Genomic DNA, 23517 nt, shown 5'->3' with positions numbered 1-23517 from the left:
GCCTGTTGCACAGGGCCCATCTACAGGCCCCATGCCTAAAAAGCAGATGCTCAAAATGGCTGAGGATTTAATTAGTCTTATCAGGGGTTCACAACCCCCACCGGACAAGAGACCCAGAGTGGAGGAAGAATCTCCCTCTTCTGACCAGGGCTCCATTATTTCAGAACATTCTGATGAAGAGGAGCATTCGTATTCCCCTTTTGAAGATTCTGATGCAGAACAGTCCATTCCTTCTGTATCCCCCCAGAGGATTTCTCATTCGGGGAAACCTTGCATACCTTGAGGGAGCACTTCCATTGGGAAGGCCAGGATTTTTCAGATTCAAAGAAAAGGCTTAGGGAATTTCTTCTACTACCCCAGCACAGGCCTCTGGCGATACCTCCTGTCTTGGACATACTTGATGATGTTTATTCGGAGGCTTGCCTTAATCCGGATTCCCTGCCTCCAGCCCCAGTCAAGCCTGATAGGTACTACAGAGTTCCTAACTCACACCAATTTCTTTACAAAAGCCATAATGCTGACCCAGAAACCATTTCTCAGGGTCCCAAGGGAATGAAGGCCTCTACTGCTAAGAATCCATTACCCTCCGAAAGAGTCTAGATCCTTAGAAAGGTGGGGAAAAAAGGTATATACCTCGGCCACTCTAGCCATGAGGGCCTTAAATTGTCAGTTCCATATGCTTAAATATCAGCAGTTTCTGTTATCTCAACTAAAGGATAAAATGTCACAACCTGAACAACCAGATCTGAAGGAGTTGCAGGATATGATGCATAGTGCAGAACAAGTGGGTAAGCACACCTTGCAATGTGGTTATGATGCTCTAGAGGCCTCAAGTAGAGCTGCAGTTACAGGATCAGTCATTCGTAGACATGCTTGGCTTAGGGAACAAACCCTGCCTGATCATGCCAAGGCTAAATTACTGGATGCTCCTTTACAAAAGGATGTGTTATTTGGTACTAATGCTGAGGAAATACTAAGGAAAATGGAAGAAAAAGCTAAATCTATGCAAACTGTTAAGGCTTTTCTACAGGTACAACCACCACGTTTTAGTAGAAATTGGCCTACAAAAAACTGGTCCTTTCCAGCCACGGACAAGCCCCAAAGAGGTAGATACAGACGCGGAAGGGGCAGAGGACAATCTCAAGGATCATATAGAGGCAGACAATGGCAACCTCCAGCATCAAGAGGTGGCGAAGACCATGCACAGCAATACAGAAAACAAATCCAATGACTTTCCCCTTTGCATGCCAAACAAGGCTCAAGTGGCAGCACCCTTGGGAGGAAAGCTGGCATTATTTTCAAAAAATTGTCATATTGTCACAAAAGACAAATGGATCCTGGACATTATAAACAGAGGCTACAGATTTCATTTTCACACTCTTCCAAAAATGAGAGGCATGCCGAACCTGCCACACAATCAAAGGGCAGAGGCTCAAATACAAATTTCAAAGCTCATGGACATGGAAGCTATTCAAGAGGTACCTACTCACGAGCAAGGTCAAGGTTTTTATTCCAGACTATTCCTGGTACCAAGGAAGGGAACCGATTGGAGACCCATTTTGGACTTATCCATCCTAAACACATTTCTACTAGTACCAAAATTCAAGATGCTCACCTTACAGCAGCTTCTTCCCATGCTGGGCAAGGGGTCTTGGCTGGTAACATTGGACCTCAAGGAGGCATACCTGCATGTCCCAATCAGACAAAGTTGCAGAAGATACCTCGGATTTCTTGCAGGTTCAATCCACTATCAATTCTCTGCATTGCCCTTTGGCTTATCTACTGCACCCAGAGTATTCACGAAATGCCTGGCATCAGTAATTGCCTACTGCAGACTTCAAGGGATACAAATATACCCTTATTTGGATGACTGCCTGATCCAAGCGGACAGCAAGCACATACTTCTGGAGCATCTGGCTTATGTAATACAGTTATTGAATTCTCTGGGATACACAGTCAACAAAGAGAAATCCAGGCTAACACCATCTCAGAAAATAATTTTCCTGGGTGCCAACTTGGACACAAACACCCAGATGGCCTATCTTACGTCAGAAAAACAGGGGCAACTAACTCAGTACTTCAAGATACTAGCAAATTGTACCAGGCTAACTGCAAGGAAAATCCTGCAGGCGCTGGGATTCATGGCATCTTGCATTCTTCTAATACCATGTGCAAAGTTGCATATGAGGAAACTTCAATGGTACCTAAAAAACCTATGGTCTCAACACAGCCACAGTTTGGAAACAATAATACCACTAATTCCATGTTTACAAAAGGAATTTCTATGGTGGGCTCAAGCATGCCAAACAAACGCAGGTGTACCATTCAGCAAGCCTCAAGCAAATCAAGTCATCACAACAGACGCCTCAGACTACACCTGGGGGGCACACATGACAGACATGTGCATTCAGGGCAAATGGTCCCAAAAGGAAAAGCACCTTCACATCAATCAAAAGGAAATGCTAGCAGTGATAAATGCAATTACAGCTTTCAAGTACCTCCTGCATCCAGGGCAATTATTAATAAGAACAGACAACACCACAGTAATGTGGTACATAAACAAACAGGGAGGAACACATTCATATCCCCTGTGCAGGCTGGCCATGTCACTTTGGAACAGGGCTCTGGAATGGCAAATCAAGCTTCAAGCACAGTACTTGCCAGGTATGGAAAACACGCTGGCAGACAATCTAAGCAGAAATATGACAGACCCTCACGAATGGAAGTTGCATCCTCAAGTGTTTACAAAGATAATCCAAGCCTGGGGAAGGCCAGACATAGATCTCTTTGCCTCCCACGAAAATCACCAATTGACAAAGTTCTGCTCAAGGACATTTCATCCAAAGGCCTGGAGAGTGGACGCCCTTTCTTTCAGTTGGGCAGCACGAACAGTTTACCCCTTTCCACCTCTTCCTCTACTGACCAAGGTGCTTTTGAAAACAAGAATAGACAGACCAAAGATGATACTGATTGCTCCAGACTGGCCAAGACAACACTGGTATCCACTCCTGAGGAGCCTAACACATTCTCCTCCCTGGACCCTATCTCTAATGCCTCTCCTTCTGACTCAGCACAGCTACAAAACTCTACACAGTCAGCTGAAAACACTCAATCTGGCTGCATGGAAAATTCCTTAATACCACAACAGACCCTACTCTCCAAGGAGGTACAGGATGTCATTTTGGAAGCCAGAAGGCCATCTACGAGAAAAGCTTACTCCGCAAAATGGAAACGGTTTTGCTCTTGGAATGAGATCCTAGAAAACTGAATTTGCCTCCGATATTACAGTATCTAACTGAGCTGCTGAACAGTGGACTGTCATTCTCCTCCATTAAAATCCATGCCTCAGCCATTTCTGCAGAATACAACACTGATCCACCCTTATTCTCTCACCCACTCGTAAGACAGTTCCTCAGAGGGGCTAAGAATATAAGACCTCCAAGGAAACAACCAATCCCAGCCTGGGATCTTAATTACATACTGGAAAAATTGACATTGCCTCCCTTTGAACCAGCTGCCTCAACAGATTTACAATATTTGTCCTGGAAAACAGCTTTCCTTCTGGCTATTACCTCAGCTCGTAGGGTCTCGGAATTACAAGCCCTCATGGCTGTGCAGCCCTTTCTCATCTTCCATCAGGACAGGGTTTCCCTATGAACCAACCCGTCATTTATGCCTAAGGTAGTATCCAGGGTAGCTTTAAATCAGGCCATACACTTACCTACCTTTTACCCCAATCCTCAAAACAAAGGGGAAAGGCTGCTACATTCCTTAGACATCCATAGACAGCTGCATTACTATTTGGACAGAACAAAGCCGTTCAGGAAATCAGAACAACTTTTTGTGTCCTATGCTGTAGGAGCTCAAGGGAAGCCAATTTCCAAACAGACAATTTCAAAATGGATAGGCCACTGCATACGTTTTTTGTTACTCCTTTCATGGTAAAACTGTGCCTACAGGCATCAGATCCCACTCCACAAGGGCCACAGCTACCTCTACAGCCTTCCTCAGAGGAGTTCCTACCAAAGATATTTTGGAGGCAGCCACTTGGAGTTCGGTGCATACCTTCACTAAACACTACCACCTACCTTTATACTCCAAAACAAGAGCAGGCTTTGCCACTGCCGTGTTGCAGGGCATTCTGGCTCCTCCTAATTCCACCTGGTGCCTACCACCCTGTGCATAGCTTTGGGATTCTACCCATATGTAAGGACTGCAGCTGTATGCACGATGAACATAGTACAGTTTTGTACCTACCATAAATGTAGATGTTCAAGTGCTAATACAGCTGCAGTCCAGGTTTCCCTCCCTCCTTCCCCTCTTGGTACAGGCCTAGTGGCTAACTCCTCCACAAACAACCTGTTTGGGTTATCCTTCTATGGTGTATTTGCTTGCAACTACTGAATTTTGATTATATTGCATTGCATGACTTTACATAGATATATAAATTATGTATTGCCTTCCTTCTGGGGGCACCTGACATCTGGGGCAAGAAAGACTGAAGAAAATGGCGTCGGCCGTGTCTTATATACCCCTGTCGCTGGTAGGTACAAAACTGTACTTTTCCCTTTCTCTGGCCTCATCTACTTCGCTGCCCATGGATTCTGAACCCAGTTCTGGACCTTCTGTCCCATCCTCAGGGACAGGTACACCCCATTCTATAGACCTTCAAGCTAACTGCTTGAATTCTCCAATTCCATTAGTCACCAGGCGTAATATTGCACCTACTGTATGACACATTTTGTGGCATTCCATAAGCCATCCACCAGGAATCTCTACTGTATTAAATGGAAGAGATTTTCTATTTGGGCTTCTGATAATGGTCTGGACCCCTTTTCAGCCCCAGCAGGAAAAGTTCTAGGGTTTCTAGCTACCATTTTTCCTAAGGGAGCTTCTGCTTCCAGAATAAAGGCTATCTTAGCTGTTTCTAATTTCCATAATGGTATAGGTGATCAACCTTAAATCTCCCACAGGGTCTGCCAGATTATTCTTAAGGGCAGCATTCATTTAAAGCCCCCATTCAAGGATCTTGTACCACCATGGGACTTTACTATTATATTGCAAACTCTTACATCACCTCCGTTTGAACCTGCAGTTACCTGTGAATTAAAAAGTTGCTTCTTATAGCTGTGACCTTGGCGAGACAAGTCTCCAAATTACAAGCTGTATGCTCTAAATCCCTTTATTTAGTTTTCCATAAAGACAGGGTGTCACTTAGAACAAACCCGACCTTCTTTCCTTAACTGATTTCAGGGACCAAAATCAATCAATCTGTTGGCTTGCCTGTACATTTCCTAAATTTTTCTAATAAGGGCAAATAGTGCTTTTACCTTCTGGACATGCACAGGCAATGACATTTCTGTCTGGACAGAACAAAGTAATTCAGACAATCAGAACAATTATCTGTGTCCTTTGCGAGCGCAACTTTAGACAAATCTGTTTCTAAGGTTACTCTATCTAGTTGGTTAAGAGATTGCATTTCCTTTATTTGTAAGAAAGAAAATTTAAGACTCCCTACGCTGGTAAAGGCGTATTCTACTGGATCTCTGATGACGTCACCTATTTTTTATTGTAGAGCTTCCGTGTCAGAAATCTGCACAGCTGCAACAGGACTAACCCACATACTTTTATTACTCATTACAAAGTGGATATGGTCTTCGGGGGGAGAGCCGCCTTTGGTGCTATGGTTCTCAGGAATGGTCTTCCATAAGGCCAGCCAGGGTCCAATGTAACTGGGAACTGTGTCTCACAAGTCAAGAATAGATGAAGATTGACAACTTCAGATAAAGAAGTTATGACTTACCAGAATATTCCATCTGTGTTGTCGATCTTCATCTGTTCTTGCATCCCTTCTCACCTGCCCCCTCATTTAGAGTTCTGATCGAGCGACATGCTGTCCTGGGTTTTATTGTTAGGATATACCTTGGGCAATGCCTCTGAACTGAGTTAGAGTATCTTTTTCTTCTGTATGCTTGCAAACTTGATCTGATGTAATTTGGAGAGTGGCATTGTGGGTAGACTAGCAGGTTGAGAGATTTTTTTTTTTTGGCTGACGTGAGCTATATATCGTCCGGATGTGTTCCGAGGATCGGAACCGTACCCACATGTCAAGAACAGATGAAGATCAACAACACAGATGGAACATTATGGTAAGTCATAAACTTTTTTTTCTCCCTCCCTGTTTGAGCTGTAACTGTTTGGGAATGTGGTAGGTGCCCTTAAGCTTTTTAAGTTGACCAACTGTTGTATCCTTGGCAGGATATAACCCATATAGTTAAGACTGCTGCAGCAGTGTTCATTCAAACATCTACTGTTATGGTAAAGTTTTCTTACCCAACTGTGCTGTCTGCTGCCTCAGCATGTTGACCCAAAATAAGCGGCCTTTCATATTCTCAGCCTGAAGATTCAAAAGCTTTAGGCACATTTTTTCCAAAGTTTTGCTTTCTGTATTAAGGAAGGCTACAGAAAAAATAAAGGGAAGTTACACCAAGCAAAATGGAAGTTGCCCTTTCTTTGGTAACAGAAGGCCTAGAGACTAAGCAGACTTCATTGTCCTTGGTCTTACTATACCTCTCAGACCTTTACAAATTTCAATTGTTTTATGCCTCCGTGATGGTATGCATGTCTTCAGTCTCGGCCTGCCTTCCTTGGGATCTGTGGCGCCCACCTAATACACACACACACACACACACACACACACACACACACACACACACACACACACACAAGCGCGCGCGCGTGCTCATTCCCTCTTGCCTACTGGTTCAATTTCTTAAGGTGGATATTAGCTCTGAGGTTTCCTACAGTGGTTCTCTTTCCACCATTGGACTTCAACTGTGTGTTAGAAAAGTTAACTTTGCCAACTTTTGAGCCAGCATCTGATGCACCCCTCAGTACTTGACCTGTATATATATATATATATATATATATATATATATATATATATATATATATATATATATATATATATATATTTTTTTTTTTAAATTACCTCTGCCAGAAATATAACAGAACTGCAGACCTTATTGTACAAACACCACATTTTCATCATCCTCAAGAATGCAACACTGCACACCAGACCCCACCTTCATGTCCCGAGTGGTGAATGAAGTATCTCTAAACCAGGCCATTAACTTCTGTGTTGCATCTTCCCCCACAGAACATGAGGGGACTGGATCCTGCATATGCATAGGCAACTGTGATTTTACCCTGAAAGGACTAAAGCAGAAAGGAAAATGGACCAGATTTTCTTCGTGTTTCACTGTTGCAGTCATTACATTTGGGTTATCCTGCTGGCAGGCTACCCTCAGTTGGCCTGAATTCCAAAGTCTAGGTCTGGTGTCGGTTGCAGTCACCTCTTCCCTGAAGTCAGTGCACCAGGGGTATAAAAGATTCAGCAGACACCATTTTCTTCAGTCTTTCTTGCCGCGCGGTGCCCGAAGCAGAAGCAGTTACCCTGAAAGGACTAAAGCAGAATGGAAAATGGACCAGTTATCCATGGTCTTTACAAAAGGTAAGGAGGCAGACCTGTCTTAACAGACCTTCTCTAAATGTCTGTCTCACTGCATTTCCTCCTGTTACTCTCCAAAGCAAGACAGTACCAAAGTATGTTTGAGCTACTCAACAATAGCACAATAGTCACTATGCCTTCAATGGATGAGTTAGTACCAGGGCAATCTTGGACGCAGCTGTCTGGTCTTTTATCCACATATTTTTCTAAAATTATAGTGTAGACATGACCAGTGAAACCAGAGATATCTCTTGGCCGTAATACAGGTTCTTTTGCAAACTACATCCTTTTGGGGCCACTCACTAGATTATAAGCTCTGGAAATCTCCCTTAGTGTTGTTACTACTGCAGCAGTGAAAACTGTGATGAACATAATGCAGTTGTGTTAAGAACTTGCAGTAAGTGTAGAAATTCAAATATGTTTACTGTTAGTTATATTTTCCGCCTTCTTTCCCCATGGTTTCCTTTCTGTATCCATCCTGGGGTTGGGTTGGCTACCTTCCATTTCTTTTACTCACCAAGGTGCCTTCCTCTCCTGAGTTAAAGCTAGTATCTAGCGGGGTTTTGGAATTCTGGATGGGGTTCAAATTTTGGAAGCATGTGCCATCTTGGCGGCTGTTGCTGTGGTCTCTAGCCAGACCCCTGGAGCTGAAACAGGCAAGGGAATACAAAAACTGGCATGTTCCGATGTTCGTCTCATACCACAGATATGCTGACATCTAGGTGGGAAGACGTCAACCTGGCCAGGAGAGGGAAGAATGAAAAGATCTAGAAGTCCTGTCAGTCATTTGGCCTTTTCAGCGGAAGTCCCAAACATCACAATGACAACAATAGACATGCATGTATATCTGCGCTTGAGATAATTTTCCTAAAGCAACTGTACTTTAATAAGGATAATAGAATAGTAAAGGGCAGTCACAGAGAAGAGAAAAGAAACCTGTGACTTTTCAGTTGAACACTCAGAATTTTTTAAAATGGGGTACCTGACATGTCATTTTCTGACTGAAAAACAGAGGGTTTTTTTTTTTGTTTTTAAATAGTTCTTGCGTGTCTGTTGCTTGCTGACCTGTAAAGCATAACGGTGCATCCTTTTATAGGATCATTGGTACTTAAGGGTATTGATTTGTGCAGACTTCAAGAATCCTAGCCTTAAATTCCCATGGTAGCTTTTAGCCCTTATATTTTGCATACAATAACCGAGATATACGCCAAGCAAGGATGTGTTGGGACATTTACATTTTTCCATGATGGGCAGGTGTGCTAAAATGGGAGGACGTTAATTTGTGGTTGCCTTCCATTCATCCAAATTATATTTGAATAAGTGTCATATAATTCATGTTGTGACAACATATTGAATTTATTAAAATGTAAACATAAAATGTTTATTCTTTTTGCTTTTTCTCGATTCGTTTTATGTATGTTAACTGGTTATATTTGTAACGTGTACCTTCTTACTCATGTAATACCTCTGTATCAGTTTCTATGTTATGGAGCTTTTCTCCCCAGGAATCTGCTGAAAATGGGCTCCTGGCCCAGTCGGACACTTCAGCAAACAAATGTAAAATAAAATAAATTAATTAATAAAATAAGGAATGGAAGATGGTTCCATGGGAGTGGCATTTTCTGTGATACAAACATGTTCCTCTAACAAGATCTGCTTATATTGCAAAATCACAGCAATCACAAAAATTTTAAGCATTCAACAAGAATTAATACTAGTCCAAAACTTCAGTTCTAAATACTTAGTTTTACAGCATAATACAAATTAAGTAGACCTAGCTACCAAAAGTTAATCTGATGAAGTAGTTTGTAAAAGAAAGCACTTATGAGTGAATAAAGCTGATTTTTTTTTTTGAGTGACCAAGTCTACTTGATTATTATTTTGTAAAACAAAGTATTTATTTCTGAAGTTTTGGACTGCTTTTAACTCTTGCTGAATGCTTGATCAAAGAATTGCAAACTGCTGGCTGCTGTCACAATGGGGTCAGCTATTTTCCCCTATTTTTATATTAATTTTGCAAATTTTGAAATCCCTTGAGTGTGTGTTTCCAATACCGTTGGAGTTGCAGATGTGCAGTTCTGACAAAGTAGGGTCGCTGCTTAGTAACCTGTATGTTACTGAGAAGAGGGGCAAGACTTTGAGACTGCATAGTTTTTGTGGTTTAAACCCTTGATTTTTTAGTGAGAAAGTGGTGTGGCCATTCCAGTTGTGACAAGTGTTTGGGCAGGTACATATTGAAAGGGGAATTATACTGAATGACTGCAGTAGCGTTGTCGCCTCACAGTAAGACGCTGTCTGGTTCGATTCTCAGCTAGAGTGTCTTGTGCATGGAGACATGCATGAATGGGCGTACCTTCGTTGAAGGTTGTGCGTCAGGGCTGGTAACTCGGCACGTAAAAATCAACTACCAGTCATTTGCGGACCGGTGTTCCACTGTGGCAACCCCTAACCAGGAAAAGCCAAAAGACACAACAACTAGCTTAAGTGCTGAGTAGAGTGGAACAATTACATCCCTGCTCCTGGAAGCAGTACCTTTAGATGTAAATTATGTAATAAAAAATTATGTGGTGCAGTTTACTGTTACCATAGGTTCCCAGATCACTAACTATAGGATCAGTTTTCAGAGTTGTGTTGTCACTGTGATGGTTATGAGAGTAGTCATATTTGCCAAAGAATACGATTAAACAGTTCTTGGCATTTAGTTTTAGCTGGTGTCAAAACCATGTACTATTTGTTTGGGACTGGCTGTCTTGGAGTATTTTGGCATGGTCAGTCACAAACTTAATATTAGCTTTGACCTCCAAGAAGCAAATGCCAAAGAAGAGTTGCCCAAAGACAACCCTGGAGTACACCACTACTGACAGGTATTTTGGAGGAAGTATAACTGCCTATCCTAAGTTACAGTCTGTGGATTCTATTTGTGATCCAGTTTGCTATCCAATAAGTTACATAGGTATTGACATTTAGCTGGGAAAGTTTGTATACAATACCCTGGTGTGGGATGGTGTCAAATGCTTTTGTAAGGTCTAGATATACTGAGTGCACTATTTTGCTCTCATCCATTGCTTCAGTAACGTCTTCAAATAAAATTATGTTGATGATTGGAAAGTGAGAGTTCACAGGCGGGAAAGAGTGAGTAGTTATTTTTCAGTATGATTCATTCATTCACTATGTCCAATTTACATGAGAGGGGGGAGAATTCACAGGCAGGATGGCCCAGGGAGTTGTCTGCACTGAGAAACATAACAAATAAACTGGAACAACCCGACACATTTAAACTAAATCACTCCCAAGGTAAAACTGGAGGAAAATCCACTTCACTTATAAAAAGCAAGTACATTTACCTCCCACTCCCTTCACAAACAGAAACAATATGTCTAACTAAACAACCTTGGAGCTTGACCTGACACCTTAATACTTGGGCAGTTTTACAGTCTGAGAAGCATGGCAAAGTCATCAAAGGTTTTGATGGCTAAATCCAAGACCCTCAATGCATGCTCTTATTAGTTATAACAGACTACAAAACTACTACTAGTTCTGGGAAAACATGAACAAAAGGAAAAATGCTCTGAATGTTCTCACTGTAACATGTCCGTTGTTTTCCCTCCCATTAGGATACAGCGAATGTCTCCTTGTTTCCTTATGGAAAAACACAATTACTCTAAGAACAAAAAGAACAGCTACTGAGCCCCTGACAGTTATGTGGTAATTCTAATCTTTTGAGACTAATATCCTACATTCAGTATTCCCCAACCCTGGAAAGATGCAACACTGCTGGGTCATCTGAATCACCAACAGTAGTTTTTTTTGGAAGGCAAGACAACAGTATTTGCAAGACCGTGGACATTTAACTCCTTCCCCCACACTTGGTGATAAGAACAAGGCTTTTCAAATTACATTAGTGCTGGTCTCCTCCTACCCTGGAAGCAAATTGGTTAAGGAGAAGTTAATAGCAGTAACTGTCATGATGTCTTAGGATCCAAAAGAATGATTCTGACAACACAAGAGACTTTCAGTTCCTCAGGGAGATGAGATCTGAATGGACGGTAAACAGTTTCAGTAGGGCAATACTTTGCCTAACTTGGAGTGTAAAACTAGACCTTAAATTTGATCATTACACATGGTTCATAGGTTGGTACTAGGCTATCGGCTCTAGGGGCTATATAAGCCTAGCCAAAACAATTCCCTGGCTATTTCTTCCCACACTATTTACTTCTCTGGACCCCTGTCTAGCAGGGCGACTGATGTGATCTCCGGGGTGAATTTCCTTTCTCCCATCCAATCGTCAAGGTTTTTTTTGAAGAGGGCCAAAGAGGCGGTCTGCTTGACATGTATGTGCAGTCTATTCCAGAGTCTGGGGAGTCTCTGGGTCAGGAACCTATCCCTGATGACGAGGTTTAGATCCCTGGAGTGTGTGGCTCTGTGGGGTTGAGATTTCTTTGTGTAGCATGTCCAACAGCTCTGGGTTTGACATGGCCTTGTATGTTAAGCAGAGATCGCCTCTGAGTAGACGATATGCGACAGAGTATAGCTGGAGTTTTTTAAGGCGGTCAGCGTAGGGCATCTGCTTTAGGTCTGTGACTCTTTTAGTGAGATATTTCTGTGGCCTTTCCAGTTGCAAATGTCTTGAGAGGTACATACCAAACGGGGCGTTGTATTCTATAATGGGTCTAATGAGGGATGAGTACAGTGGGGCAATGACCTCCCTTCTTCTGGATGAAAAGCCCTTAGTGATGAGGTGTGTCACATAGAAGGAGTTCCTGGCTGTTGTGGCGATGTGGTTATCGAAGGTGAGACCACTGTCCACCTGTGTCCCTAAGTCTCTTATCACACTTTTGGTGTTTAGTGTACTGCTACCTATGTGGTAATTCATGGGTACATGTTTTTTCCCAAAGGGGATAACTATACATTTTTTGGCATTAAGCTTGAGCCCATGGCTCTGGCACCAAGTATCTGTTTCTATAAGGCTCTTTTGTAGTGTATCCACATCATTTGGGGATTCAATAATGGCTCCCAGTTTGCAGTTGTCTGCGAACTTTGCTAGCCAGAGTCCCTTAGTGTTGGCCTGTACTTCAGAGAAGTAGATGCCAAACAAGAGTGGTCCCAGGACTGAATCCTGAGGTGCTCCACTTGTCTGGAGCTGGATTTGGAGTCGGCTACTTTTACAGTGTGGGTTCTGTCAGTAAGCCAGTTGGCAACCCATCGAGTGACGTAGGGATTAATGCCCAGCTTAGTAAGTCTATCTATGATTCTAGAGTGGGGGATGTTGTCAAAGGCCTTGGAGAGGTCCAGATAGGCTGTGTGGACCACCTTACCCTCGTCCATGGCTCTGGAGACTGATACGAAAAAGTCAGTCAGGTTCAGGAGACAAGTTCGGTCCTTCACAAACCCAAACTGGGTGGGGTCCAGTGTTTGACGGTTGCCAATGTCTTTGTTTATAAGTTCCATGATAATACGTTCCATGGCCTTGCAGATCAGGCTCGTCAGACTGATGGGGCGGTAGTTCCCGGGATCCAAGGTGGATCCTCCCCTTGTGGAGTGGGATAACTGTAGTTGTGCACCACTCAGTGGGCATGAAGCCTGAGGTGAGGCTATGATTAAACATGACACTTGGGTAAGGTGCCAGTTCATTTTGTAGTTCATGTAATACACAGCCCGTGGATGGAAAAAGTTAGGCCGTGTAAAGAGATACGGTATCTGGCTCCAGAAACAAAATGTCTACTAGAATGAAGACCAAGATATGAATGGTACTACTGCTAAGGACTAGTCATCCAAACATAGAATGTATTCCTCTCCAAAGGGAAGTTATGGTATTTAGGGTCTTGACAAACACAAAGGGATTAGAGGACTTGCTGAAGTACACTTACACTGAGCAACATTCCAGTCATTAAAAAGCGTTCAAATATGAAGGCATACAAGTACTGAATTCTTATGGTACAAAACCAACTGTACTTCAGAAGATTGAATTATGTTCATTTATATGACATAGACCACCCCCTTAGCTGCCTCTTTATTAATATGCCCTACCATATAGGCATCCAGGGAACTTGGGGACAAAACTGGGTTGGGCTGCATGGCTAGGCTTGTAAAGACCCTGGTGGTCATTAGCCTAGTATGTGTTTTCTTTTGGCTTTTTCCCGGTTAGGGGTTGCCATAGCGGAACTCTGGTCCACTAATGATTGGCAGTAGATTTTTACAGTGCTGAGGTGCCAGCTCGATGCCCAACCTTCAACGAAGGCACACCCATTCGCGCATGTCTTTCGAATGCTACTCGACCGTGGGGAGGACATGCAGACTCCACACAGAAGGCGCTCCAGCCGAGAATCGAGTGGGAGAACCTCTTGCTGTGAGGTGATAACACTACCGCTGCACCACCGCGGCTTATGGTCATTAGCCTAGTATAAACCATTTCTGGGGAAGGTAAGTGCAGACGTCACTTTTATGGCCCACGCACCCTACGGCCAATGTCAGATGTCCCACATACCTCACAGTGACTAAAGCTTTTGTATACTGGCCGGATGTTTGGGTAGCTGAGCAGAGGATAACCCAGAGGTTAAGAACACTGCAACATGGAAAAGTAGGGCATCTATGGTTATGGTAAGATTTTACACAACTATTATTTCTGTTTCTGGGATGATTACATTATCATACATTAAAAGCCTGAAAAATAATTTGCCTGATTGCCAGCAGCAACTTCTCAGTATCTGAATCAAAATAGGCTTCTTGCTAGATGAATGGAAGACTGCAGCAGTCATTCCCTTATACATACATGGTGCTTCAACAAACCCAAGTAAGTACATACCCATAAGCATGACTAGTCTCATGTTTAAGGGTATGGAAAGCGTCATTATTTTATTTATTTACATTTGTTTACCGGGAAATTCCAACTGGACACAGGTCTTTTTTCAGTGGAGGCCCGGGGAGAAAAGCTCCACAGAACAATAAATGAGCAGCAGAGTACATGAAGAACAATTGAATATACATACAATAACAAATAATACGTACTGCAGCAAACATTGGCTATACATACAATATGAAACATAGTAATGAACAGATATACCAAAATCTAGCTGAGGCTAAGAATAAAGGTAGGATGTATATACAGATAGTACTAAGCTCAAACAGATACTGTTCTTAACTCATATACCTAAATCTTATATACAAATATTGCACTAAACTCAAGCAGATATAAAGCAGAAGCTTCACATGAAAGTGGAACAAGCTAGAAGGGCTAATGGGATGGAAGGGTAGCAAGCCTTGAACTTGTTTAGATCTGTTTGCTAAGGTATGAAAGTATGAGAGAGGTGTAGAGTAAAGTGGAGATTAGGTGGGAATTAGCAGCAGAAATTCTGGCTGTCTTGGTGAGGAATTGTTTCTTACAATGCACCTAGTTTTTTGTGAACCTTTTTATGGTAAGAGAAATGTGGGTGTCAAATGTGAGATTATCAATCTCAACACCAAGTAGTTTGATGTGTTCTGTTGGGCAGATGACTGTATTGTCTTTGGCTAGAATACTAAAGTGAGGGTTAATTGGGTTAGATTTAGTGGGTTGGAAGATAAGGAGTTTAGTCTTGCTCGGATTGAGTAATAACTGGGCATTAGATAGCCAGTTTTCTACAGATGAAAAGGCTTCCTCTGTGATCTTGTGAAGTTCAGGTATAGTTGAGACTAAGCAGAAGAGGGTAGCTTCATCTGCATACTGTATAAGAGAAGCATGCTTGGTGGCTGTGAATACATCATTGGTGAAGAGAGAATAGTAGGCAACCAAGGATGGAGCCTTGGGGAACACAAGAGTGTTACAGGAAGTCGAGGAGATAGGTCATTATGCCAGACAATTGATTGTTGGCGGCCAGTTAGCTATGAAACCAATCAGTAGCTGATTGGGAAAAGGATAAATTGGTGAGAACAGAGATTAGTAGTTTGTGTGAGACCATGTCAAAAGCCTTGGATAGATCCAGAAATATAGCAGAGGAGAATAGGGCATTATTTTTATGATGAAGAATAGCATTAGTGAAAGCGAGCAAGGCGGTAGTAGTGATATGGTATGGCCTGAAGCCATGCTGGGTGCTGGAGAGGAGGTTATTAGCTAAGAGGTAGTCTAAGACTTTCGAATGGATGCATTTCTTAAGTATCTTGGAAAGTGGAAAAAGGATGGCTATGGGGCAGTAATTGGAAAGTTCAGTAGAGGAGCTACCTTTATGGAGGAAAATGGTGTGGGATATTTTCCACAGTGTGGGGATATAGCTTTATTGATAAGGACCTAGGGCTTCTGGTGCTATTTTTAAGTATTCCGAGGGGACATTGGCAGCTGCAAGTTTTAAAGGCTTAAGTTTCAGTATTATCCAATTAATATAGAAGGATATAGGTAACGTACAGACTCTTTAGACAAAACCCAGTTTGGAATTGTCAAGGGCTGGTCCTGCTTACTTAACCTAGTGAGCTTTCGGTCCATCTCCACCCCACCTCACCCCCTGTCACTGCTTCATGGCAGCTTAATAGTCTGCCATGAAGTGGTGGACTTGTATTTACCAAAGTTCCTCACCAAAAGGATAAAGGGACTCCAAAATCTGTCATATGCTGCCAGACTGAATAAACTCCAGCTCTATTCAGTCGCATACCGCCTGCTCAGAGGTGACCTGTGCCTGACATACAAGGCCATGTCCAACCCAGAATTAATGGACATGCTCCACCTCAAAAAATCCAAATCTACCAGATCCACTAGAGCAAGCGACAAACCTTAGCACAGATATAAATAGGACATGCTGGAGGGATAGATTTGTCACCCAGAGACTCCCTATGCTGTGGAATAAAATCCCGGTCCATGTGAGGTTGAGCACCTCGCTGGCTCTGTTCAAGAGAAATCTTGACCGGTGGATGGGAGATCGTAGGTTTACCCCGAGAATCATCTCTGTGTCACTGCTGGACAGAGGCACAACAAACTAATGGGCACAGTATTTTTTAACATAAGGGGTGGCGTAAGCCATAAAACTTTAGGCTAGGCTTATAAATGCCTTAGGGCAGATAGCCTAGTATAAACCTATGAACCTATTTGATGTCTGCAGATTAATATCCTGTTGGAGAACATTAATTTTCCAACAGGGTATTGATGTATGATTTGCCTGTTGTCTAACAGGGTGTAACGAATGGACAACATAGAAGTGATAGGTTCAAGAGATGGAATTTAGTTGGTTGTCTGGTGGTGTGTGAGTGGTTAAGAGTGTGTGATAGAAATGATACAGAGGCTGGGGAGATAAAGGAGATGTGGTAGGAGAGTGAAGTGAGGGTGAATAAAGTGAGCAAGCCTTCGTGGAGTTAATAACCAATAAAGTCAATCAATCCATTGGTTAAGACAGCATAAAGCACTAAAAGTGAGTTTTTCTTCACTCTGTGTGTTACATAATCACTGCTAGAGATGTAGCTACCTATTTTGATGCACCACCTCAGCTTTAAGTTGAGGAACAAAAGCAGCCCTTTATTCCCTGTCTGATGCTCCTTACCTTATTTAACAAGTAAGCCAGATCGGTTTCTTCCACATCTATGCATGCTGCTACTGAGGAGCAAATAAAAATGTTATTTTTGATTGGGTGCCCCTTTCCTTAGTTAAGGAGCGAACCAAATTGGTTTCTTCAGCATCTTCGTTCCTCACGCTACATTTGTAACAAGCTACTACAATTTATGCCAGTGCACACACTGAATGCTAAAGATCTTCAATACTGACAGCAAATGCAAAACTGGCATTTCTGAATGTTGATATTGCATTTATGACCAATCTAGATGTGCTGATCATACTCCATAAAACTATGTACCCAGGGTTGTGACCCCCTTCATCCCCACTGTGGCTACATATCTGATCACAACCCTCTAATTACTGGAGAGGGAGGGCACACAAGACCAGCAAGCACAGTGATTTTCCTTGGCAACAAATAAGATTCCTTCCACTTTGCACTAAAAAAATATTCACAAAATAGGGTAGGGGGGTACTTTCTTCACTTGCTTTAAAAATTACATTAAAGGTGTTGTACCTCACTGTAACAGATGACACATTTTCAGGTAGTGCAAGTGGATTTGGCATGTGGGTAAGTGAGGTAGTAAATTACCCAGTGCAGTAGCACAACTTATCTGGTGGTGCATTGACCATTGGTCTTATTTTTTTTTACAAATATGGTGTTACATTGATGCCCATAGTTAAATTATTTACAAAATATGAATGGGATATAAACATCCTTAGGAGAAGAATCTGATACTGCTATTACAAGGACCACGAGCATTTGTGTTTGCAATTCAGCTCCCTCTTGTACCCATTACGCTGATGGTTGGGGTGTGAGAATCACAGAGAGAAAACAGAGTATAGTTGTTTTCCTGTAGGATTCATTCATCCACACTGTCTATGATACATTGGTAAGGTGGTTGGTGTAATTCACAGGCAGGATGGTCCAGGTAGTTGTCTGCACTGAGAAGCTCAGTTGTTAATGTGGGAAATGCTCACCTTAAATCATTGTTTATGCTCTTAGAGGAAGTAGTTTTGTGTTTTTATGGATTCCCTGTTTTCAAGCCTCATCCTTCGGTGTCCCTTACAGTTGAGCAGTGAACCCAATTTGCAACTGTTTGGTAAACCAAATGCAGATTAAAATAATACATATGTGTGTGTGTGTGTGTGTGTGTGTGTGTGTGTGTGTGTATATATATATATATATATATATATATATATATATATATATATATATATATATATATAAATGTATATCTGGGTCCATTTCTAAATCTTGTAGCCCATAATGCCGACGTTCCCATTCTCGAGGTGAGAATATTGAAAACAGAGTCATGGATGGCTCAAGTCTCCCTTGGCAAGTGAATGCTTGTCCAACACCAAACGCAAACAGACCGACCAATAAAACAACACCTAGATGGGGAGCTTACATCCCTCACAACCCGCTAACTCTATATATACCAAATCCAGGATCGCATTACAGTGGGAAAAAGGCATATTTCTGCATGCTGGGAAAATGTTTACTTGTCCTGGGAAACTTGAGCCGTTCGTGATTCTGTGTTTTCGGTATTCTTCTGTCAAGAATGTGAACATCGGTATTATGAGCTATGAGATTTAGAAGTGGACCCATACATATATCTGTATATATGGATCTGCTTGAGAACATTGAGTTACAGAACGCTGATATTCAAAACAGCGAGACCACAACGTTGAAACTTCAGAAAGCCAAACTCCCAGAACGCTGTAAGTTAACTCCAGAAAAATAACCACTAGACCACCAATCACTTTAATATGAACAGAAGCAATCTAAACCCACCTGTGTGTGTGTGTGTGTGTGTGTGTGTGTGTGGGCTTTGCCCCCCCTTTCTCTAACTAAATATACCAACTCCAAGATTGCACTATAGTGGAGAAGAGGGCAAAGGTCACCATGGTGGCCCAGTGTTTATTTACTGGGAGTTCGGTTTTATAAAGTTTCAATTTTGTGTTCTCGCTGTTGTGAACGTCTATGTTCTGGTAAGTCAACGTTTCAAAGGAGGATCCATGTGTGTGTGTGTGTGTATATGTACAGTTTATCAGACAGTTGGGTATGACACCTTGCAGATGTGAATTAAGTATTAAACTGAAAATATCATTAAGAAGTAATAGTGGTCTCATTGCAAACTTGGTGAGAAGCTGGCAGAATATGTGTGATCGTCATCACTGCTATTTGATGTTGTGGCCCTAAATATTAAAGCAAACTTGCTTGCAAATTTGTACTGGTTGTGAGAACACAAGTCTGTGCCCTATTCATAAATGTTTTAAAACACATTTTTAATATATTTTGTAGTCTGCTTAAATGCATAGTTTTTGGCTTGTGTTTTATACTTGACAGTTTTTTTTTTTTTTTAGCAGAGTAAGCGGGATTCTGCACGTCATGTGCGTATCCAGGAAAACATGGAATCCAAGCCAGAACTAGCTCTTGATTATCTTGAATATATACTTGAGCATACTATGAATCGTGATTATTTACTAACTGTATCTCACAAAAAGTTGAGCCAGCTCCTGAAACTGCTTGGATCTGTAAAGGTAATACACTCGAGGGGAATCATCTTATTTGTGATGCATTAGTGTCTAACATACCAACTTTGTTTCTCTCTTGAATGTAACTTCATTGACAGTACAAAAAGCTTCTTTGTTTACTTTTTCCTTTTACATGCATACTGATATTTTGGAAGTCAGAAACCATACTTTTTCATGATTTTATATATCCACGCTATGTTCTTAATAACGTTTTCCTTGATTCGCAGGTTTTGTCCTCTTTATGTTACCTGCTATTGTAATTTCATTCATAAGAGGAAAAGGATGCATATGCTAAGAGTAATCCTATGAATAGCTTTTATGTAAAGAACAAAGTGCGACTTTACCCTTGCAGTAGGAGAAGCTGTAGTAAGAGACTACTACAAAGATGTTATTTACCCTCTTTAGACTTGTAAACAAGAGTTAGTCCTCTTACATTCAGTAGGGGGAGCTCTGTCAGTGCTTATTCTCCTCAAAGTTCACATTTCACCCTTTTCTGGCAGTATTGAGGGATCGCCCTTAAGGAGGAGGCACTTTTTTACATATGTGAACTAGAGAATGACTAGCCCATTTTTGACTTAAGGTCTTGTGTAAAGTTTTTTTTTCTGGCATCCTCAGCTTAGTCATTGTATTTTAGAACATGGACCGAAACACACAAGGAGGGGGTGTATCCATATTCATCAAGGATACCTACACCTCCAGGTTAGTGGCGCGGCATGGTACCTCTGAGATCATCCATGTGCAACTAACATCGGGCAAATCTGTAATGCAAATTGTGGCCTGCTACAGATCACCATCCATGACCCAGGACCACCACTCCGCCTTTCTGGAGACACTGGAAAACATGAAGGTCCTACCGAACACCCCGATAATGGGCAATTTCAATTACCCTACCGTTAACTGGGAAAACTACTCAAGTACAAACTCCCAGGTCCAGCGCTTCCTGGATTTTATCAACTCAAATGCCCTGGATCAGCTGGTAAACTCCCCTACCAGAGGTGAAAACATATTGGACCTGGTCATCACCAACATGGGCAACAAGTGTTCCGCACCGGAAGTCAACCCCGTCACTGGTTAGATCAGACCATAAACTAATCACTCTGGATGTCCACACCACACCACCACCCCCAACCAAGGAAACGACAGTGAAAAACTTTTCTGTAGAAAACTTCACCTTAATTAAGACAGAGGTGGTAAGTTTCACAGCCCCCACACTAAAGGTTAACAGTGTCCAAGATGCAGGAACCTTTACAAATGCACTCTAAGGATGCATGGATCGTGCCATCCCTAGCAAACCCAAGACTCACTCCCCTAAGAGAAGGAAACCAGTCTGGTGGACCCCTGCCATAAACAGGCTATACAATAGAAAGCAGAAACGTGTTCAGAAAAAAAGCAAATCCCAAGAAGGAAAGACATCCCTGATCAGTATCAGTAAGAAACTAAGGTCCCTCATAAAATCATCCAAGGCTAACTTCGAAAGAAAAATAGCCAAGGATTTGAAAAATAACCACAAAGCCTTCTTTAACTATGTCAAGAATCTAAGTGGCAACTTGCAGATATGCTCTGAGCTAGAGCAAAATAGCACATAATATACTGAACCTACTGATATTGCCAACATCCTGGCAGATAGATTCATTGCAAACTTCACCCCCCTCTCACCCTTAAAAGGGTCCACAACAATACCGGAAAAGTGTAGTGCCCCGGAAATCACAGACACACAGGTGAAAACAGCCCTTTCAAAAGCCAAAAGCACAGTGTTAATGGGGCCAGATGTTGTCCCAGGCTGCGTCTTGCATGAACTACAGAACGAACTAACCCCTCACCTAAACACACTGTTCAACCTCAGCCTCTCCACAGGCTACGTGCCCATAGAATGGCGCACAGCAACAGTTATTCCGCTCCACAAAGGAGGGGCCACAGCTGACCCTGGTAACTATTGCCCCATAATCCTGACTAGCCTGGTCTGCAAGGCTAATGGAGCACATCATCATGGAACTCATTAACAAAGACATTGGGAACCTCCAAACACTTGACCTGACTCAGTTCGGCTTGGTTAAGGGCAGATCATGCCTACTAAACCTGGTTGACTTCTTCGAGACAGTCACCAAGGCCATAGATGAGGGGAAGGTGGTTCACACAGCCTATCTTGACCTCGCCAAGGCTTTTGACACCATTCCCCACTCGGGAATTATAGAAAAACTCATCAGCCTGAACATAAACCCCTGTGTCACGAGATGGGTTGCCAACTGGCTCGCAGACAGAACTCATCCGACTCTAAACCAGTCAAAAGTGGTGTCCCACAAGGCTCTGTCCTGGGACCCCTACTGTTCAGCATATACTTCTCAGAAGTACAGGCAAACACAGGAGGACTATGGCTAACCAAGTTCACCGATGACTGCAAACTGGGCTCCATAATTGACTCTCTGGCTGACAACGGACATTCCCCAAAAGGGCCTTACTGAGACAGACACCTGGTGTCAAAGTCATGGTCTCAAGCTAAATGCCAAAAAATGTATAGTCATCCCGTTTGGGAAAAACAAAACACTCATGAATTACCACATAGGTGGCAGCCTTCTTAATATAGAAGAGGTAATAAGAGATCTAGGGACCCAGGTAGATAGCAATCTCTCCTTTGACAGTCATATTGCCAAAGTAGTTAGGAAATCCTTCTATGTAGCCTATCTAATTACTAAAGGGTTCGCATCTAGAAATAGAGGTTGTAGTGCCCCCTCTACTCGTCACTCATCAGACCTATCGTAGAGTACAATGCCCCATTTGGGATGTACCTCACAAGACACTTTCAACAGCTGGAAAGACCACAAAAGTACCTCACCAAGAGGATTACTGGCCTCAAACATATGTCCTATATAGCCCGACTGGAAAAACCTTGGCTGTACTCAGTGGCATATCGCTTACTCAGAGGTGATCTCTGCCTGACTTACAAAGCCATGTCCAACTCAGAATTGATGGACATGCTCCACCTAATGAAATCCGTCACTGCGAGCCACTCGCTCTAGTGAGCTAAACCTCGACACAACAATAAATAGAAAATGCTGGTGGGATAGATTCCTGTCACAGAGACACTCCCCATGCTTAGGAACAAAATTCTTAACCACATTAGGCAGAGCCCCTCACTAATTTTCTTCAAGAGAAACCTTGACGTGTGGATGGGTAACAGAAAATACACCCCTGGAATCACTTCATTGGCTTTAGAGGCTCAGTTAATTAATCAATGGATCGGTGAAAGCTGACACACTCTGGCTAGGCTTATAAATGCCTTCAGGCAGATAGCCTAGTACCTACCTATGAACCTATAATGAATCACTGATATCTACATACTCAGATTTTACAGGTCTGTAATAGCTATGGGTGGCAAGGACCCCTAACTCTTCTTAGCAGCATTTTCCATCTAAAAGCTTTAGGATCTCTAATAACATTGAAAGGTGAACATAAATTACAACTCCTGAAACATTACCTATGCCCCAGGAGTGATATTACCTAGACCTGCAGTATGTGATATTTTAATCCAGAGTTGCGGTTTACAAACTGATGTTCTTTTCCATCCAGCACACTGTTTACCAAAATGTTTTCTGTAAGATGCTCCATTAATTTTCATTTAGGATCTAGATACATAATGATGAAGCTGCTGTATACTTCGAAAATATATTTACAGATTTTATCATTTGAAAATCTGTAGTCTTGTGGTGTTCTACTGTAATTTGCCTCAAAGTCTGTGTGTACATAATTCATGGTACAGTTGAGTATTTAAGATAGTCCTGTCCTTACTATTTCTCACAAAATTAAATGTATAGCAAGCAAGTATCTCTGCAGGTCATCTAATCTTCTGTGGTATACTTTGCTGCCAGTTATTTTTCATAGCAGCTTTTCTGTCTTTCCTCTCTGAAAATTGATAGCGTCCAGTAGGGTTAACGTGGTGCATGGTACTCATGCATGTCTGTTCATC

At 42.2% G+C, this 23517-nt stretch overlaps 1 protein-coding gene across 2 annotated transcripts in view; it reads left to right on the top strand.

Annotated features, from left to right (window-relative positions):
- The window catches only part of NCAPG2 (non-SMC condensin II complex subunit G2), a 1874483-nt gene that overhangs the window by 1081059 nt on the left and 769907 nt on the right, over nt 1-23517 (top strand). The window contains exon 19 of one of the 2 annotated variants that reach the window (XM_044062031.1): nt 19389-19562. In XM_044062031.1, coding sequence (XP_043917966.1) covers nt 19389-19562 — 174 coding nt within the window. Of the gene's footprint in view, nt 1-19385; nt 19563-23517 lie in introns of both variants that reach the window. The other variant, XM_044062030.1, reaches the window with a different exon arrangement.

This window comes from Protopterus annectens, chromosome 2.part1, assembly GCF_019279795.1.
Source record: "Protopterus annectens isolate FY-2018-M chromosome 2.part1, PAN1.0, whole genome shotgun sequence".
Classification (NCBI taxonomy): Eukaryota; Metazoa; Chordata; order Ceratodontiformes; family Protopteridae; genus Protopterus; species Protopterus annectens.
Note: the sequence above shows the minus strand (reverse complement) of the source record. Positions and strands in the feature narration are given on the sequence as shown.